Source organism: Uloborus diversus, chromosome 4 (assembly GCF_026930045.1).
Source record: "Uloborus diversus isolate 005 chromosome 4, Udiv.v.3.1, whole genome shotgun sequence".
NCBI lineage: Eukaryota > Metazoa > Arthropoda > Arachnida > Araneae > Uloboridae > Uloborus > Uloborus diversus.
In genome coordinates this window covers 101,186,222-101,208,702 of record NC_072734.1, presented here as the reverse complement: position 1 = coordinate 101,208,702, position 22,481 = coordinate 101,186,222, and the positions used below count along the sequence as shown (strand labels likewise).

At 31.6% G+C, this 22,481-nt stretch overlaps 1 protein-coding gene across 1 annotated transcript in view; it reads right to left on the bottom strand.

The window, feature by feature from the left end:
- Nucleotides 1-885: 885 nt before the first annotated feature.
- LOC129219863 (uncharacterized) overlaps nt 886-22,481 on the bottom strand; it is a 33,270-nt gene continuing 11,674 nt past the window's right edge. The window contains exons 3-4 of the mRNA XM_054854175.1: nt 6,109-6,248; nt 886-1,078 (exon numbers count right to left, since the gene is read on the bottom strand). Coding sequence (XP_054710150.1) covers nt 886-1,078; nt 6,109-6,248 — 333 coding nt within the window. The remainder of the gene's footprint in view (nt 1,079-6,108; nt 6,249-22,481) is intronic.

The window sequence follows — 22,481 nt, the reverse complement described above, 5'->3', positions numbered from 1 at the left end:
TTAAATTAAATTATTGACACCGAGAAAGTACTGAAAAAGCCAGCATGTTGACAGTTGCCATTAAAGTAAACTTGCTAAATGAAGCCTGTAATACGTCAGATTAGAATTTAATTTACATAATCCGAAGTTGATCTTTGATCAAGGACCGACAAAAATGGAAAATCTTAGACGTAGTAAAAATAAGTTTTGGCTCCAAACAAATTCCTTCTCAGAGTTTATAAGAACATTCAGTGCAACATGGGATGCTAAAAAGTTTTTTCTCTGAAAGAACTAGTCGCCAATGTATTTCTTTACCCAAACGTTCGTCCAGACAGCACAATTTTTCGTACTCTGCATTTAACAACAGCTTATTTATAGGTGAATATTGTCAAAGTAAATTAATTCAAGAACATTATTTAAATACCCACGACCGTGAAGAAGGGAAATAACCATCAAATAAAGCACGTACAAAACTTTGCTGAAAAGCAGATTAGGATAGAAAAAAAGCATACTCAAAGTATAAAATAAATGCATCGACAGCAATGTATAGTATGAAAATATCAGAACAAACGATACCTAGCAGTACAAAATGTAATTATTGTCATTTGCTTTCACATTTCATCAAAATGGAAGCATTTAAAACAAAGGCAGTATTATTGTGTATAAGTATCCAACTCTTTGATTTTTGCTTATCCAACACTGGACTTTAACGATATATATCATTACAGTAGTCTGTTAGTGATAGTAACTTCAGAGAAACCTCTTCTGATCTTAGTGCGTGAGTGTTAAAGAAGATTAAATCATTTTACTAATGGAAGCTACAGCAACGTGATGTAGCATTGACTTTCAAAATAGCCCTTCTCAATTCAAACTTCAAAAAAAAATTGAAGAACCAGTCTTGTTCCTTCACGCGTACTCGGATTCTGAGAAACTTTGTGCCTCTGATAAGCTCCTGTCATAGTAATGGTCATTGTAGTACTCGTCTTCCAAATCTTCTGAATGCTGAGCTCTAGTGTGAGATATGGCCAGAGACTTCTGGTAGCTGAACAGTTGCCTTTCCAGACTGTAGTTTTCCACTTGTAAAGCTGTTATTTCTCGCCTGTTTAATAAAAAAATATTATTTAAATGTTTCCAAAAAGGTAATTTTGCATGTGTTTGTTTAATGATATAAAAAACAATTATATATAACTGCGCACATTTTGAAAACCATAGTATGCTTTTTACCGTTATTCAACGGAAGCGAAACAGGTCGGTTTCAAGAGATTTCTGCTGCACGTATACTAACAATGAGAATTCGCTTTACATGTTTGCGCATCATCTTCTAAAATTTATTTATTTTTTGTATGGAGTAAATGACAGCGCATCAGTGAACTTTAAAGTGTTTTAAATTAGTGATGTAAAACCAATGATACATGAAAAAGTGTAAAATGAACTTGAAAAACTTCGAGCATTCTTTTGTTTTTAAAGTAATGTTTATACAGTTATCACACTGACATTAGGAAATGATCTTTATATGTTAGCGCAACCAACAAATCATGGCCTCCCTAGTGTTCTATTTTAAAAATATATGTTAGGGAAAAACCAATGAGTGATCTTTAAAACGTCTTAATTAATGCATGTAAAACCAATAACCTGCTCAGAAGGATGTGAGAAACACTTTAAGCAAGATTTTTGCTACATATATCAGACTTGCGCTGAGAATTCTACTTTATGTGTTAGCCCAGTCAAAAAATCACAGATTTCAAGGAAAATTAGCCTCTTAGTGAGCTTTTTTTTATGTATGTAATAGTTGACAACCAATCCGTGATCTTTAAAAGTTTTAATTGAACTAAAAGTGGCTCAACCCTGAAAGCACTTATAGTTAAACTTGCATTGCTGTGCAAGAGTTCCGATTAAAAATTGAAAACAGAAACATTGTTGCTAAAGGAACTCTTAAAAAATGTATTATACAGGGTGTTCCGTTTTAACCTGCAAGAAAATCAGATGCAGAGTTAAGGGGTCACAGAACCTTTCAAACATTTTTTTTTTTAAATTTAAGTAAATTCTATTTTTCGTTGCAACCATAACATGCTTACTTATTTTGTAATTAATAATAAATTTAAAAAAATTCAAAATATTGCCTACTTTTTTCAAAATTCAAAAAATTAAGACAATTTTAAATTTTTAAAATTCCCTAAGGCTTAGTTTTTAAACTGATATGAAAAAGCTTTTTGCTAAAACGATCACAATCATCATCTCTAAAAATCTGTGCATTCATTTGCTTTTGTGTTTATTAGAAAATTTTCTGTGATTATGTAAAAAATCGTAATTTTTTTCAAACAAATTTGACTTTCAAAGGTATAACATCCTCTAAACATTTGATAATTTGCACTGAATCCAATGCACTGTTACCTTAAATATATTATCCTAATCTCAGAAAGTATTACTTTAAAGCTGTGTCTTAAATAGAAAACAATCCTTAGGGATTCTTATATGACATGAACACACACCAAAAAAAAAGATCATCGAGAAAAATCAATTTAAAGTTTTTTCTTCGAGTGAGAACACATAGCGAGCATCACATAAAACCACTCATAATTTTTTAAATATTTAAACTAAAGCAATGAAACTTTTCCCTTTGTTTGGACTAGTGTTTAGTTTTGAAATTAGCAATAAAAAAATTTTTGATCGTTTGATCATTTGTGAGGTACTGTAACCCCTTAAGATATTGAAAGTTTGAAGTGAAAATAAAAAGGAGTCAACAAATACAAATTTCAACATTTTATACGGGCCCCAGGTCCCCTAACTTATATTTAGGGAAATTATCTGAATTGGAAAATAATTCCAACACAAGATTGAAATTATTATTACCAATATTCACCGAGATATGAAATGCAGTGTTTTGTGATTTACACCACTTTACACTCGCCATCAATAATAAATTTTGGAGGAAAATATAGCGGTTAACAAATGTTCAAAATTATATATGCGCATAGAGTGGTTTTTCAAATCGTTCAGGGTTTTGCAATGTGTTTTTTTGCGTATCACGACATAACATTTGCATTTATTTTTAAATAACAATGAAAATATTAATATACCGTTTTTTTTACATTGACAACCTGTCATTCTTCTGAAACGGCGATAAGTTCCAATCTCATCTTCCGTAAGTTCACTTAGAACTTTGAACTGATATTTGTACCTTAAGTTTTAGTCACACAAATGTAAAGTTTTTTGTGTCAGTAATAGTTTTCAATGGAGATTATTTCCCTGAATATAAGTTAGGGGACCTAAGGCCCTTACAAAAAGTTAAATTTTTTATTTTTTTACTCATTTTTATTTTCCTTCAAGCTTTCAATATCTTAACACTGCATCTGATTTTGAACATTTTCGCAATTGAAAGTATTCATCTAATACTAAACGTTGCAAAAATAGTGGTCTTGCAGGTTAAAACGGAACACTCTGTATAATAATAGTACAGGAAAGCCAAGATTCTTACTTTTATTTTTTTGAAGAGCAAAATATTTTACAATGCTCGATCAATTTTATCAATCAAACCAAACATTAATAGAACTAGTAATTGCGTCAATACTGTTCGTCTAATTCTACTTCCAAAGACCTCGCTTGAATTGTGAATACTAACTCGAAAATAAATAAATATGTTGCATCTACTTCTTTGTTTCGAGGTTGTTATCTTCTTTGTTGTTTTCTTTTGTAAAGAACTACTAAAAGATAATTGTAAAAAAGTTCATTTGCAAGCAATATTTGTAAGAGTAAAATCAAGCGGATGCATTTAATGCTACAGATTTGCTTTGCCGGTTATTACCCTTGTGTTATGCAAATATTGTGAATAATAAAAAACAACAAAAAGGAATAGAGGTAATAACATGCTAAATGAGCAAATAAGTAGTGGATCAAGTGTCACAAATTTCACTGAAAATATTCATTTAAGTAAATTATACATATCTCCGAGTGAATGTTGAGTATGAAATTTTAATTTTTTTTTTTTAAATTAGAAGTAGATGTTTACTTTAAGTCTACAAAGTCGGAGCTCATAACAGCCTATTTGTGTCTTAATAACTCCCTTAGCTATTAGCATAAAATTTAAAAATAAATGTTTTCATATCCTCAATCTAAGGTCCCTATAATAAGGAGTCGACGCATCCGCCATCTTGGATCAAAAGTCGTCTGCTGTTGATCCATTACCGTGGAGCATGCGATAAGTAATTGTAAAACAAAGTTATTATTGGTTGTATTAAAGACATAAAAATGGATGGTTGTGCCGCAGTTAATTGTACAAACAGTACAGAGAAAGGATTCTGCTCGTTTAGCAGACCTCTTTATTTTTTTTACAGACGTTGTAAATATTGATTACAAACCATTATTCATAAGTTGCTACAAACTCTCTTTGTGTGTGTGTGTGTGTGTGTGAAGATTTTTTTTTTTTACATTCAAAGCACTAAATAGCTCCAAACTATTAATATTTTTGAAGTCATTGATCTTTAAAATGCAGAGTGCATATCAGGGCTTGAAATTTTAGTGGTTTGCTGGTCCGGGACTATTTCATTCTTTGTTAAAGACTTTAGGTCTCAACATTTTTTTCATAGGATCAGGCCCATCAAGTCTATTTTTGGGGGGATGGGGGGACATTTTATCAGGAATTTTTTAATGTAAATCCCTTTTTGAAATAAAATTTAAAACTTATTTTAATCCATGATTTTTTGACAAACACTTCAAACCAAAATTAGGCAAACATTAAATAAATTAATACTTTTAAAATATAATTAAAAAGATATGAAGTAAAGGAGGTTAAGTGACACAAATATTACTCTCTCTTTTTTTGTTGCATGTACACAGTTATTTTTACTTCCTGCGTACTTGTATTTTTATGTGGCGTATTTGCTTGTATTCCCATAACTAGTTCATTCCATATCCAAATCTCATTATGTATTTGCGAGAAGAAAAAAAAAATGCATTGCGCGGCGAGTACGAAGCTGAGCTGAAAAGGGCGATAACACGTCAAGCGCGGCAGCACGCCAGAACACCTTTTGATCCAAAATGGCGGATAAGTCGGCCTGCGTACTTATATGGGTTCTACCTCAATCGACAGACTCTCATTCGATTCTTAAAAAACATCGATATTAAGAAACACGAAAGTAAGATTTATTTTGAGCTTTCATTAAATCTGACATGTTATAAATATGCTTTTATTAAATCTGATAACAAATATTAAAAACTTCTCAATTTACTTCAGATTCTAAATTATTCTGCTAGCTCTTTTAAAGAAAAAATAGAGAAAAAATGATAAGAGTGAAAAACTATTTATATATAAATGATAAAATTAAATGATAAATAAAGTTTTAAAACACTTTTGGTCTAATTTAAGAGGTTTTTTTTTAAATTCCTATATAAAAAAGTCATCCCTTAAAAAAAATGTTTTCGACATTTTAATTGTTTTCATTATTTAATATGCTTATTGAACATAGCGGATTGGGGGGTCGCAAATTTGCTATATTTTTTTCGTAAGATACTGAAATGTGTCTTAGGTAAATCCAACTTTTTTTATAGCCTTCAGCGTATTTTTGCCACTAGAATGACTTATATTAAGGTTAAACACCGTGAACTATGGCTATTTATTCTAAATTCAACACATTTCTTTCTTGTTTTGTTTTCTTAAATTTGTGCTTGGTGAAACGTTTCTTTAACTATTGAAAAGTATCTAGTGTTACAGTATGCGTAAATACAGTATAGTTGTGCTAATGAAGGTTTAATTTTTGTCTCCACCCATGATGTAGAAACAATCAAAAGAATGCAGCCGTAATATCTATCATTCAACAATGGTAAAGGAAAATATTGAGTTTAAAGATAATTATATACTTATTCTGCTGACTCTTTTAAAGAAAAATATTACAAATGAAAGCTAGTGGTGTTATTTATCTGCCGTACACCGACTGCAGAAGCAGTAAAATATTCAGTTTATCTGTTTCTACGGCCACGCATTGCTTGTTAAAATATTTCTCTACACATAGTGCCACCAAGCAGGGATCAAGAGAAAATTCAGAATTAGAAGACTTTTGCTGCTGTTGTTTTCGGTATAAAGCTAGCATTAAACACACTAATGTACGCACTAGCTCGTTTCAAGTAAACACTTACTTCATCTGATGTCCATGTATTCGGCAAACATCGTCATATTTGTGATAAAGAGCACTAAAAAGCAACATAGATTCAAGCCATTCAATATGAACTGTTAAATGAGTATTGTTTTCCAAGTAGGCACTGTTCATTTCTCGAACCTAAAGCAAATGAATTTATATTGAACAAATATCCATCAAATTTAAAAATACAATTTTTTGCAACAAATAAAAATATCTTTATTTATCTATTTGACTCTTGGAATTGGAATATATATCAGGGCGGTCATTCCAAGCTCTCAGGTTGCGTGATCGAGATTCTCGCTCACGTGATCGGTTGTGACGTATAAATGTCGTAAAGTAGCATTCTAATTTACTCGAACCTAGCCGCAAGATAAGTTCAATTAGATTAGAATGCTACTTTGCGACAATTCTAAGTCGCAACCGATCACGTGAGCGAGATTCTGGATCTCGACCTAACCGGTCGACCGGGGAGTAACCGGTTACTAACCGCAGCGTTCTATCATCTACCGGTTACCATTTTAAGCTGTTGATTGGTTGATTGAAGCACGTGATCATTAGCTGTCACGTGATCGGTTAACCGATAGCTACCGGCTGAGCTCGTCGAACGCAAGCTCAGAAAGTTGCACTATTTCATAAATATATTTCGTCTAGACAATTTTGATGACACTGTGTGGCAACACTTCAGACAAGTACATTTATCGTTTGACGTTGCGGCTTTCTTGAGGCAAGTTTAGTTTTTTTTCTGATAACCAGTCACAAACATGACTCGATACATGTCTTTCAAACAGGAAATGTGCAGTAATTCGTTTTTTATGGGAAGAAAGGCGCAACTGCACATAAATTTATGAGCAGTTTCCTTATGTGTATGGTGAAAATGTAGTTTCACGTCAAGCTATCGCAAAACGGTGCGAAATGTTTGAGAATGGATGTACAGATATTGTGTACGCTGAGCGCGAGGAAAGAATCAACTGAAAAAAAATCGGATATAGCAGGCTCTGTGTGAATGAATGCATTCTTGAAAACAGACGCATAACGATAGACGAAATCTCAAATGAACTGGAAATTTTTCATGGAAGTGTGCATAACATTATTGCCGATCACTTTAAACTCACCTCCTGACTTTCATGTTTTAGGTCCCTTGAAACAAGAACTTTCAAAGCGACCATTCGGATGTCGAAGTGCAACCAGACAAAACTTATTGAAGATTTGACGGGATTTCTTTGCAGAAAACATCGAAAAACTTGTACCACGAGTTCGCAAATGCTGAAATACCGAAGGTGGTTACTTTGAAAAGTAGATTTTGAATAGAACTTTAAGTTACTGGTAATGTTATTGCAAAATTTCTCTATCCTACTTTTTTTCCCCTTGAGCAGTGCAAGTAACTTTTTGACTGACCCTCGTATTTGCAACATAACTCAATAAAAGTTTAGTTGTTTTTGCAATATTAAGGGTGATATTTGCTTGCGTGAATGTTTCAAAACTTTTTGGGCCAGTAAAAGGAATGTAGCTTCTGATATGGCACCAATAATGGCCCATAGTGTAAAGCAATAAGTGCAAAATTTAGAGAATGAGGTAGAAATTTTTTTTTCTAGAAATAAACCTTTTACATCAATAAAATTTATTGAAAAATTAAATTTAGCAGGTGGCCTGTGAAAAGGAAAACAGATCAGTCGGTCCAGCTGAAAGAAATGATATTTGTTTGAAATATGTGGATTATTTTTGCGAATATCGTAGTGTAAAAAAGAACAAAATGAAAATCAAAAGTCAAAACCACTCATATGCAATGGTAAGCATTTTTTCTTTTTATGTGTGATAAAAACTTATGTGGAAAAAGCGAGTATCTCTTATCGCTAAATAAACTGATCCGCTTTCATCTAGAAACCAGAAGCTAGAAAGGTTAATCACCAGATTACATTTTCATCGACTACGCTTTAAGGAAAATAATAACGCTAAACTATCTCACTTCCTGTTAACGAGTAAGAAGTTTGTTCGCATGTTCAGGATTGGTAACGCAAGTTGGTAATGCTCATTACTCCTGGAACAGATTTGTTTAATATCAGACAGTGTTATGCATTAGGGATGCACCGATTATGCGGTAGTAATCGGACACTTTGCCGTTTATTGATGTTTGGCGGATATTTGCCGATTAATTGGCCGAAATTATTTTTAATTTAAAATTACTTTAAGCATGCCCAGAACGAGCAACCATGAAACCAGAAATTATTGTAATTTTCTACCTAAAAAGGAAACATGTCGTCAAAAGTTAACGCTCGTAACCATGCAGGAATCGATTGACAATCTTTTACCGATTAATCGGTAATTGGCCAATTTGCTTATCAGTGCATCCCTAGTATGCACGATCGACAAGCGCCGTAAACTCGTTGCACTACATTAGTAATAATAACGGAAAAATTGGGCATACGACACAGAAATTATTTTCCGATGTTGTTTTGAAAGGCTTACCCCGGAAGGATTAATTCCAAATAAATTGGTCTACATCTTGAATTAAATATTTTGAGGTTTGTATGAAAAGGTGGAATCTCCGAGCAAAAAAATAACCCGAAATTAAACAAAATTGAAGCTTTGAAGCCAAGACACAGATATCCACAAATTTGCAATGCAATTTTTAAACTGAGTTAATAATATAATCCGTACTAATAATAAAGCTGAAAGTCTCTATGTCTGGATGTCTGGAGCTCTGTGACGCGCATAGCGCCTAGACCGTTCGGCTGATTTTCATGAAAGTTGGCACAATGTTAGTTTGTAGCATGGGGGTGTGCACTTCGAAACGATTTTTCAAAAATTTGATGTGGTTCTTTTTTTATTTCAATTTTAAGAACAAAACTAGCATAAGATGGACGAGTAAATTACGAAATTATCAAAACGTGAAACCGTAACATGGGTACAAGCCAATTGGCGAGAAAATTCACCATATATTATCTCTACCCAGCTAGAAAAAGTTTGCACAAAAAGTGCAAAAAAAAAGTGCACAAAATCTAGGCATATTTGGCACCTCCGTTTTGTGCACAAAAAGTGCAAACTGAAACCGTGCAAAAAAAGTGCACAAAATCTGAGCATATTTGGCACCTCTGTTTTGTGCACAAAAAGTGCAAACTGAAAGCGTTCTAAAAAAGTGCACAAAATCTGAGCATATTTGGCACCTCTGTTTTGTGCACAAAAAGTGCAAACTGAACAGTGCACAAAAAGTGCACTGTACATACAGCACACTGTACAGCTAAATTGTACAATACTTTTCATATGCAATCACAATGCTCAGAATTAATGCACTTTTTTACGTAATGTTTTCACTGTGTAGAGAATACTTTTAGTCCACAATATTTGAAATGAAAAAAAAAAATTGAAAATTAAAATTTCTTAATTTCAGCATGTTTATTAACAATAAATTTATTAAGGAGAACATATCAAAAATATTGTTCAATTTTTGATGAAATATGAGAAATTCTAAAATAAAGCCTGTCATGGAGTGGAAATCATCTTCTTTGTTACCAAAAAACTTATATCTGTTTATTACACCTGAAATTCAGCAGCAGTTGTTACTGCAGTTGTAACTTTTTATTGAATGCATTAATAATTTAAAGTTGAACAAAATATACATTTTAACTTACTAACATGTATGGCAACAATGTCCTTCATTCCAGGAATGATGCACCCCCTCCCCCAAGCAAACGAGACCCCAAAGTTGAGGTCAATAAACCCTTTAAAATGTCTATGGCATAATCTGAATGTTAACCCACAACCTGTTGCGGGGTCTGTTTGGGAAAAGATCTTTCTAAAATAAATTAAAACATACCAAGCCCGGCAACAAAACTCCAAAATTTGGAAAAATGTACGAACCACTGTGTTATAACCCAAATTTAATGCTCTTTCTTGCCACAAAAGGTTTTCTTGTACATGCTGATGATATAAAAACGATATAATCAATGGTGACACATTAAAATTTCATAATTTAGAAGCAAAAATTTCAAACACTCAGTATGCATTATTAATTTAAACAACAAAAAGTAAATAGCAAGTGCCACGTCATTTTTTGCAAATATTTTAACATTTGAGTTCAAATCACTTAAAACTACTATTGTGTAGACGTTTATTCTTCAATATTTTTTCATCTGTTCGTGTCAGTTTTGTTGCTGTATAGCATAGAAAATCTAGTGTGTTATCTATATAACTCACTGCGTGTTACTGGTTTCCATGGTTTGAAAATAAATTTTGATATCTGTCGGATATTTTCAAATTTAAGTAATTAAATGTATTGTCAAATTGCTGCTGTTTATTTTCTTACATTATTCTTATAGTATATAGATTTAAAATTAATGTTTCTTTCATTACTTATACATACAAACCTGTTTTTATGCCGTGGATGGGGACCACATAAAAAAACACCATTAAAAATATTGTTCGAAACTTCACCAAGTTAGAAAAAGTTGTTTTTGCAACGCAGTTTAAAAAAAATATGTGGTGGATAGAGACTGCATAAAAAAAGTCTCACGTAGAAAATAACTCCAAAAGTTATCTTTAAAAAAAATCAAAATAAATCAAGTGATAATTTTGCCGACTCCCGAAAAATTTCCTGAATAAGGAAATTTTTGGGAGGTCAGTGGCTTCCGATCGGGATGCCCCTGTCATCACTTGAAGATATTACCTCACACTTGTTTCATAAATAATTTTCATACACCGCACAAAACAGGTTTGATTATAAATAAACATGTATTTAATGTAAAAGGTTATGCAATTAAATGGTATTAAATATAGCTGATATCTACAATTTATGAAATATGATAATTTAACATTACATAAGAATAAAATATAGCATAACTACAATTGATATTGGCTATATTTTGGTTATTGACTGCAATATTTATATACTCTATGAAATTGATTAAATATACACAAAAGTCTTGTAAAGAATTATACAGTATCATGTACACAAATATAATATTTTATGTAATATTAATGCATGAAAAACTGATTTACAATTATAGGTTATATAAGTATAGTTTTATTGATTATTGCTTATATGTGTTTTAATGTTTATATGTAATTTAGAATTAATGTTTTACAACAAATTTTATTAAATTTAATCGAGTTGCTTTCGCAACAGCAACAAACAAATTTAACAAAATTATAAATTTTAGAAACTGAAAAAAAAAATGCAATACTTGTCCGTGCACAGCCGTCAAACACATTTTCTTTTTTTCTTATCAACCATTAATTTTACATGAGGCATTGTTAATCTATGTTTGTGTTGTTACAATACTAATAGTTTTAGGAATATTAAATAGAAAAAGAATATATTACATTATATTTAATGATACATTAATATATCATATAAATAGTGCATTATTTTTAATAAAAGGAATAATATTGATATGACAAATGCATATAATTTTTATTTTATGAGCCTCGCAGTTCAAAATAATATCGAAAATATAATGATACAGGATCTGTCTTATACGATTACGTTTAATATAAAATCACAATTAAAACAAGCATTTTGTTGGTTAAGTTTGGTTTGCTATTGAATTACACTAAAAATTTCACGAATAATGCGTACAGTAGAGACGTACCGAGTATTGGTAACTATTCGCGGTACTCGACCTACTCGGTCAATACCGAGTAGTTTCGAAAAATTGAATATTGTTCAAGACGGATATTACAATTAATAATAAACGCAGGTATATACTATACTGCAATTACTAACAATTTAAATTTACAAGTCAAGGTTAAATTTTGAGAATAATGAAGTTTGTATAGCTTCAATGAAATAAATCTATTCATGGCCCCACTGAATGCGCTGGCGCTTACCAGGCCTTGACAATTTTTGACTTTCTTGTGTTAAACCGGGGCAACTATTCCTGCACTTGAACATGGCCACACTAGATGGAAAAACTTCAAAACTTCATATTTGCCCATTCTGACCGCAAGGAGGCGCCACAAGCCACGGTTGCATCCACCAATCAACGACAAGTTTCAAAGCTTGTTTATTTTAATTAATAAATGGAACATGTAACAAACATCAATATTTCGCATGATGCTCAGAAATATACCGTAAAAACCAATTCGAATCGAATTAGTAAAGTTATTTAGCTGATTATGCGTAAATGGTGGATCTAAAGTTGACTAGGCAATTTCTTTTAATTTAATTTTACATGTTCAATTATAGCTTGTGTATCATTTGATGAATTATTTTACGCTTAATGGAGAAACATAATTATTCAGAGGATTATTTTTTATTTTAATGGACTTTTAGATCTTGTTTCTAGGGCTTATCGCTTCGCTTACAAGTCTTTGAAAAAGACAAAATAGTTTATAGTATCGCCAAATAAATACTTCATATGTAACTTGAAATAGTCCCCGACAATAAATAAAATTGAAACTAATCGCCAGATTAAAAAATGCTCCGATACGTACCTATCACGGAAAATTACCCCCCCCCCCCCACACACTTTTTTTTATTTTAAGAAATGCTAGATATTTAGAGCTGCTCCTAATGCTATACTATTAGAACAAGATTACAAAAATTTGTAAGCAGATCTTAGATTCCTGCGGATACTTGACGGTCTACTGTGTGTGTGTATTTTATTTTTCCAACAGAAAATTCATATCCTAATTTTCGCCAAACTTGGCGATCAAATTTCCTGCAAAGTTTCTAGTTCAAAGCTCCTTTCTCATTCATGCTTAAAGTGTAGAAAATAGTTTTTTATGACGAATTCAATGTTTACAGGATTTTACATCGCTAAATATTTAAATTTTCTTAAAAGTACAGTAAATTTGCGATACTTCGAAGTCCGATAAATCGAATATTACTATAACTCGAAATTTTTATCAAATCTTGACAACTTAGTCTTTAATTCCATTCTAATTATTCTGAATAACTCGAAGTTAACTTCTTTCAACTCGAAATTTTGTCCAAGATTGCTCGAAATTATTTCGAGAGAACGAAAAAAAGAAAAAGAAAAAGAAAAAAAAAGAAGTGACTATGGGAGAATAATTATTTCACCTTCACTTGCAATCCGAATTTGAAACGAATGAAGATGTGCACATTTCCTGAAGTAGAATCAGCTCTATTCAAGCGGTTCCAGCATGCTTTTGATTTTTTTCTATCAATACATTTGATTAAACTGTGCATATTGTGCTAAAAAACTTAAGTTCTGTAATTTTGTCTGTTATATGTACATATTAATTAAAGTATTCGATGGTTTTTAATATTAAAATATCAAAAACCAAAACTATCGTTAAGTCAAACTTTCGATAAGTCGAAGCTTTCCGTCGGGTCTTTTTACATTCGAGCTATCGCAAATCGAATGTATGTTTAAAAATATCATAGAAATGGCAAGTAAAAAAAATCATATCATTGTTTTACTTTTGCAAGGACAAAATAAATTTTGTACGGAACTCTCCCCTGCTAGGATTTTACAAAATATCAACAGTGTTGATATTTTGTAAAATAATCTGTTCCCCATTAAAAAAAAAAAAAAAATTAGTTTCACAAATTCATGTGTAGATATTTGAGGAGTTTTTTTCCCTATTGCATGTATTTGTTAAATGTTAAAAATAAATTTTAAAAAATAATAATAATTTGAATTTTGGCTGCTTGATGAGTTCGAATTAAGTTATTCACGATCATGAATTGCGATAGGATCTTACTCGTTGAGTTTCTTGTTTCTACAAATGGAATGAAATGGAAATGACCAAGAAATTTGCACACATCATAATATGACTGTTGATTTTTTAGAATAGGTAATACGAGGCCGTAAGAAAGATAAATATTTTATGGCCGAATCTGACCTTTATCATAAAAATTATTTACTGCGTGAACACTTTATAACAATTGAAAAATATATTGAAGTAATAGCACCTGGGATGCTATAGGTAAGGTGGGAGCCTGGAGGTGTGGATAGAACCTGAGCTAAAATGAACGCTCTCCGGTCTGTGCGCCTTCCGATGTGTGTGTGTGTACATCCAAACCTGTTTTTGTGCGGTCTTTTTTTGTGTGATTTTTTTGTGCGGTTTATGAAAATTATTCATAAAACGAGCGGAAATTATTTATAAAACGAGTGCGTGGTAGTATCATCAAGGGTCGATAGGGGCATCCGATGGAAAGTTACTGTGACCAACCAAAAATTTCTTAAATTCGGGAAATTTTTCGGGAGTCGGCAAAATTATCATCGCTTGGTTTATTTTGATTTCTTTTAAATATAACATTTTGGGTATTTTCTACGTGAGAATTTTTTTATGCAATCCCTATCCACCGCATAAAAAAATATTTTTTAACTCAGTTGCGAAAACTTTTTAAAGCTACTGGCGAAGTTTCAAGAATTTTTTTTACACAATTTTTTTCTGCGGTCCCTATTCACCGCAAAAAAAGAGGTTTGGGTGCATATATATATACATTTTTTTAATGCTCAAAGCGTGTGAAACAACAGGGTCGTTTCCGAAATTTTAAGGGTTTTTTTTTTTTGAAAGAACATTTTTTTTAAATAACTTGACTAAGTTTAATATTAAAAAAAAAATGCATCGGTGCGCTTTCATTGCTTACGCCTCTGCCGATGACATCACAAATGATGAAATGCCATTCACTGATGCCACTCACAGAGCACAATATTCAATTAGTTTCTTTACTCGCATGTGTTGGCAACTATGTAGTATTAGCGTAGAGTGCAATAAGTAATTCGCTTCTTGATCATCAGAACGTAGAAACGCGGTAGACAGATGCGACAAAGTACATCATTTGTGACGTCATAAAGACCACGCCTTATTTTCAAAATCGGACATTTAAAAAAATTAATTAAAGCTTCGGGAAAATGAAAGTTTTTTCTACCTCCATGTTATTTTTATTTATTTTTTGATTATGCTATGAATTTCCTTTCGTAAGGGAAAAAAATCTGCAGTTTTTCGAAATAGCTCTTGTGCACTAAACTTTTGTGCATTTCTATGCTTCTAATATACTACTAAAATCTACACTAAAGTTATGAGATGTGCTAAAAATGGAAGGGGAAAAAGATAAATGACATTATTTTGGTGTCCGTAAAATATTGGTGCGAGAACCACGGACCCGTCGTAGAACCATGTATTAGTCACACTCTGATTTTAAATGTTTTTAAAATTATGTTAATGGTTCATTTTCTTAAATTTCCATCATATTTTAAACTTTTCTATTGTTCTTCTTCATTCGAAAAAGAATATTCCTAACCATGCCTGTCAAGTGGGGATATCACGGGGGGAGGGGGCAATTATGACGCCCCTAAATTTTACAAACGTACTAAAATTAGGCATTTTGCTCTTATTTTTTTGTTTTTTCCCGAACACAAAACCTTTGCCCCCCCCCCCCCGGAAATTTTTAAATGTCGGGCCTGTTCCCAAGCGTAAATTTTTAATTAAATGCTATTCGTTGTAAAATATACACTACATTACGAGTGAAAAGAATGGCAATTGTTAACGTAAATTCCTATACCTCTCTAATCCCCATCAGGGTCAAAAGGGGCAATGAATGACCCTCTCAAGTTTTGAGAAATGAATGTATTTACAGATTGCGGAGCGTGTTTTTTTTTTTTTTTTTTTTCCTATGTAATTTATTGAGCAGAAAAAATTCGCATGTAAATGAGCATGTAAAATTAGAAATGAGGGCTGCCTACCATATATAATCAATCTTAGAATTGTTGTATGCAAAAAGAAAACCCCAGGGGATTTTCAATAAAAAATTTCTAAATTATTTGCAAAGCTTTCAAAAAAAAAAAAAAACGTTTGAAAAAATATATTAAGAATTACGCATTAATATTTTTAAAAAATCATATGTTTTCTGTGTTTAGTTTAAAATTTTTATTACGCGTAATTTTTGATATGATATTAAAATAACAATAAGAAATGCTCTCCACCTTTGTAATACAATGTTTATTCAGCACTTTTTCTCTTCATTCCTTCTTTTGAAATTAAAATTTTCATCAAATGACGTACGCCCGATAATAAGTCGAGAAATCACGTATTCACAGATGCCAAAGCGCCAACGCTCACAATCACGCCAAGTGGAAACAAAAACAGGGGTAGCCAGTGGCGCCCTCTTTGTTGCCATGAGTTTCAGCGATTGCCACGGCCGTTAAGTATTCAGTGGGGCCATGATCTATTTTAATGTCCCCAAAGTTAACAAAATTATTTACAAAAAATTGGACAAAAAAGGTAAGTATAGAAAATAAGGAATTTTTATATCATTAAATGGATTTTTGCTACGAACAAAAATTATTTATAAGGAACATAAAAATACCTTTGCTTAAAAAATAAAAGCACAAAACAACATTAAAAGCACGAATGTGCAGGAACACTGCAGACACGTGTTTTGGCGTTACTAGGCCCTTTTCAATGTATAAAATGTGAGCTCATGGATTTAAAGACATCCGACAAAAGTCGGATTATTTTTTGTCGAATGTCTTTACATTCATTTGTTCACATTTTATGCCCTAAAAAGGACATTCCTTGTAACGCAGAAGCACGTGTCTGTAGTGTTCGTGTATTTGCTTTTAAAAATTATTTATGTTTGGCGGACTAGAACTATAATAGATTGGTATAATTCATTTTAACTCCAACTTGATTATACATACCTTTTAAATATGTTTATTTTTAATTTTTAAAATTTCTTTTTTTTAATATTTTTGACACAAACAAAATCTTTTAAATAACGCATAAACTAATTTCAGCAGGAATTTTGTTTTAAAAACTATTATATGGACATGGAGGTCTATACTACTATTCCAATAAGTTCAAAATGCATTACGTATGTGTCGGTGGTTCTTCTTAAAACATAATTGGTACTGGGTAACTCACTACTCGGTAACTCGGCCAAAGTGCTACTCGGTATGTCTCTAGCGTACAGTAAATTAAAGGTCTTGGCTAAGACGAACAAAAATCTCTGACCTCTTTACTTGAAATATTCGTTGTTGAATACTGTAATTCTCCTTTTTAGAGATGATTTGTTATTTTGTTAGTTAGTAGAAATCCCATTGTGTATCTAGGAAAAAATATTAAATATTTTGCATAGCAAATAAAGCGTGTACATTTGTTTACCCGTGGTTATTTGAATTTACTTGGAGATAAACTGTTCACCTGCCATTGTGGATCACAACCTTTCCCGCGATTGTCGATTATCATCTTCCTTTTTCAATATTTTTCAAAAGCAGTCATTCATTTATAAGAAATAAGTGGTTGTTTTCTGAAGATACTAATAGCTGACAATGTGTTTATTTAGTAGTAATATTTTCTAAATACATAGGTAAGCATTTATATATTGGCAAACCTTTCTAGTTTCTATAAAAACTTTGGTTTTTCGAAGGAGACTATTTCATTTATTTTTTCATCTTTTTTAATTAGTTTTCAAATCATAAGCTATTTAGTCAAGAAAGAAAAAGTTAACAGAGTAAAAAGTATATTTTCTTTCTTTGTCTTCAGTTTAACATAAAAATTATAGAAAAAGAGCAAAAAAAAAATCAATAGCTGAAAAAAAGCCACATCAGCCTAGGTTGGAGAGGTATTCGAGCGCAACTGTGTCAGACAACCCACCGAGTACACGCTCGCAAAATTTGTGGGTCCGAAAGTCCTGCGATAAGTCCCTTGCTAGCACTTACCTTGAGTGGACTGTATTGGAGACCAACTCTCTCCTTCAGCAGCATAATGTAATTGTAGAGATATCAGCAACTCACTCGATGTGGATTGACAAAGTAATTAAATTGGTAGATGCTGGCATCTTTTGGGGCTAAGTGCAAAGACCCATAACAGAATGAAGTTACAAAAATGCTACAGGCCTATGTGATCTTAATGCAAATAAAGTAACACCTTTAGTGAAAATACAGGGTTTTGAATATTTGATTTGAACTCTTGATCCTGTAATATATGTCATATCTTCTTATAGGAAATCTTTGAATAAATTCGTTCATTGACGCAGAGTGGATAAATGAGGTGAAAGTGAATTAGAATGAAAATTAAAAATTTCATTTCTATTTTTTAATCGTTATGACAATTCTTCTGATTACATGATAAAGCAATTAAATTGCTAGTTGTCGGGGTCGTAAAATGAAATTAAAAAAGCACTACAGGCCTGAGTGCTCTGAATGAAAACATAATATACCTGTAATGAAAATATTGTGTATTTTTATTAAGAAATTTGAAACCTTGACCCTGTAATGTAAAAGTTTTCTGCTAATGGGAAATTTTTTAAGAACTTTTCGTGCACTGAAGAAGAGTGGATAAATAAGATGAAAGGAAATTGGAATGAAAATTTATATTTTTAAGTGAAATAGTCAAATCTCGGTAACTCCAATATTCCTTTATCTCTAAGTTTTCATCAGGTTTGAAACTTTTGTGGAAACTTCTCATAACTCGCACATTTTAGTCGGTGCCTTGGGATTTGAGCTATCAAGTTTAAGTTGACTGTATTTATATTTTTTAATTGTCATGATAATTCTTCTGAGGACGCATGCCTCAGTTTCCGATTATTATCTTTATCGGAACATATATTGACAAAAACATTTTGAAAATCAATACGTGTACATTTGGAGGCATTCGTTTGTCTAACACAGACAGTGGAGTCCCGGCACTTGAATGATAATCTGGCTGAATCTAAGAAACACCCTCAGCAGCAAGGATGGATTCAGGAATCCTTCAAGGGAGGGACGAAATTGCGCTTTTAGTACTTCAATTTTGGAAAAGCTGCAAGCCTCTGAACCCTCTCCCTCACCATAATCCAGTATCGTTTAAAATAGTCCTCTTGGAACTGCAGTTTTGAAAAATTAACAGAGGAAAGAGCTTGAACCTCATTCCCTTACCAAAGCCTCCTCCTAAACGTTACCAAAGATGATTTAAAATCACGTTTCTAAGACTTCAATCAAACAAGTTAAGACTTCAACAAATTGTTCAAAAAATCTTCTGATTAAAAGTTCCATAAAATTTTTGGCTGATTAATTAAAAAATACTTTTGAAACTTTAATGTCAAAAAATTGCCTGTGGAATGCCTTCCTTGTATCCGTCCATGCTCAGCTGGGCGAAAAAACTTGCAAACCTACCCATTAACAATACATTTATACTGCATCAACAAAACATTTATTTTTGGATGCCCGTTAAAAAATCATGACCAATAATTCAGAACAACCATTCAACAGAATTCCAAGATTCTGGAACGGAAAAACTGCATGAATTCTGCAGAGTCCAGAGTAGTCTTGAAAGAATTTTGCTGCTTATATGGGGAGAAGAATCCAGGAAAAAAAATAAATAAGTAAAATAAAAAACCTTTTTTTAAAAAATGAATTGACGAAAATCAAAGAGTCTGCACAACAATCTGACAGTGGCCTGAAAACTGCGCAACGTAAGGTGTAAATGTCTATTTACCTTGCACGTTTTAGCTAATTCTCTGATTTGTTACCATTTCTTATTTTCAGTTACTTATAAATTAAGTCATGGATATTTTCTATTTGTATTTTTAACACGCATCTCATTTTCCTTACTGATGTGTACAGTAAGTATACTATTATTCGAATTTTTTCCAGAAAAAGAAAATTAAGACAAACTTACGCAAAATATAAGTATAAGCGATTCACAAAATAAATAATCTGTCTAAGCGCTTGCTTTTCCCTCTGCGTGCTAGTTAAACGCTAGTTCACACCAGTCACTTTGACAGCGATATTCAGCAAGCAATGATTTTCATTTAGAGTACAATACATCCTTACTGTACATAATGTTCAGCACATGTTACTACACTTAGCATGTAAAAACGCTCTACTTTCATTTGATAAAGACTTTAAAAATAGTTTTTCCCCCATTTCAAATACAAAAATTTATTAAAATAGATTTTTTTTCGGAAGAAATTCATTTGTCCGAGTCTACTGTAATTGAACATTGACCAATTTGTAATTTTTCTTATTTCTATACATTTGAATTTTTAGCCTTATTCTGCTTAACTTGTTTCTTTTAGGTACAGTTACTTCTGTACAAAAGTTACTGCTACTCAACTGTGGTTTTATTTTTGTGTAAATCATGCAAAAATGTTTGGTGACAAATTTTACTTGACTATACCGACGAAATATCCCCCAAAAATAAATAAATGTGAAAAAAAACCCCGAACGAAACAAATAAAAGGGGCTTTACCTAAAAAATATAAAAGGAACGTAACAAAAATTGCTTGTGAGCGAAATGTAGGATTTTTTTTCTGTTTTCTAACGACGAAAATTAATATGGTGAAGACCTCGGGGACTTATTTTATATGCTAGAATTAACTCAGACAAAAATTAAGAAGAACAAAGCTTAAAATTAACAAATATTACAAAAAATAACTTTATATTAGCACCTTAAACGATGAAATAAGGACAGCGCAACACTAGTAAAGAAATTACATTACAAAAAAAATTGCTAGAAATAATAGTAAGAAAAAAAATGAATAAAAATTTATCGAAAGAGACATACTGAACTGAATGAACTAAAAAAAAAATTCAGTTACAAAAACGTGCCAAGCATGAAGCAACAATGTAAACAAATCGACCGCATGGCTCCGTATCGTATTCGGTAATTCGGTTGAGTTGATTTCACTTCTGTCCGAAACTGATTAGTTAGGAGTGAAAGAAATAAGGAGAAATGATTCATAAATTATTAAATATTAAAAAGGACGAATACAAATTAAAAAAAACTTCGTTAGGCTAACCGCTGGGATGAAAATTAATTTTGTGCCAATTTTCAAAATCATACGTTGCGTTGATTTTTCAGCAGAACGTTTGATCCGAAAAGCTATTGCGCAATCAAAAGTTAATCGCAGCTCCAGAGCTCGAATACGCTACCTTGCAGTGATTAGCAATACTAAAGAAAAAGGTAAAACATTCCATTCCACGTGCTTTCTTTGGAGAAAATTACAGGTTTCAGACAGTTTATGTTGTAATGTAATTTCAGAAGAATAGAAAAAATAGCTTCCTACAAACACGGTGAAAAATGACTGTCATTCACTAAGCGTCAAAGCAAGTTATAAGTTGCGGCGTTTGTTTGTTTTACCTTTTTCATCCCCCTTTAGCCAGTAGTTGCAGCACCACCAATAGTTTATTGGAGTTTCGAATAGATATTTTTTTACATTCTTTATTTTCTGAAGAAAAAAAACTTATTTTGATCAAGAACAGAAATATAAAGAAAAAAAAAAGATTAGGAAAAAAAAAATAAACTAATAAGTCGAATTTGAATTTAAAAAGTTTTTTCTTTTAACTTTCTTTCATTTGATTATTTTCATATTACACAGAACTCAATTCCCACCTCCCCTACTTTTCTGTATAATACTACTATGTCATCTATTTTAAATTTGATTTGAAACAGATGCATTTTCAAGACAATTGGTTTTACACCCCGTTATGATTTTTTTAATGAAAGTTCAAAAGTGGCCTGCTGGATGCATATTAGTTTTTCATGGCAAAATGGAAACTTCAACATCACTTCAAAAATCAATTGTTTAAAAAAAAAAAAAAAAACTTAAAAACTTGTGATATTATTTTCTTAAAAATAGGGATAGTTAAAAAAAAAAAACTCTGTTGGTCAAATGAAAAAGTTAGATCTCAAAAAGTGCACTGTAAAATGTACTCTGCGAATAATGGAAAGAGCACAGATCAAAATTAGCACTTAATTTTCTGGCTTCAGCTCTACTTGTATGTATGAAGAGCTGTTACGCTTATTTTTTTCTCAATTCCAATATTTTTTTTTTTATTTGATTTTGGTCAAGAACAGAGGAAAAAATAGTTTAATTTGAATTATAACATTTTTTTTTCATTTAACTTTCATTTTATTTTTTCATTTTTTCACATTAAGTGTATCCTTCCTTCCCCCCATATTTTTCTGTATAGTACTATTATATCATCTACTTTAAATTTGATTTGAATCATTATGCATTTGCATGAAAAATGATTTACACCTCATTATGATTTTTTTGAAGTACAAGTTTATCAAAATATCATTATAAAAAAAATCTAAATATTCAGACACAATTTTTTCAAAAGTCCATTTATTTAAAAAAAAAATAACTATTTTTTACTTCCTGCCTGCATTAATATTGAAAATACATACCGAATATAAAAAATTATTAAGTGGAAATAACAAATCTCTGACTGCTTTTTTTTTCCTGATAAATTTGAGGCAAATATTTTGTGCGTGAAAAATGGCACATAATTTTTGACAAAATCGAGTGTGCACTTTTTTTGTGTGCGGAAAAAGGGCACAAAATTTGCACAACAAGTGGATACTTCTTGTAGTATTCAAAAGTTATTCACTTTTTGTGCACAAATTTTGCACAAAAAGTGAATACTTCTTGTAGTATCCAAAAATCATTCACTTTTTGTGCACAAAGTTTGC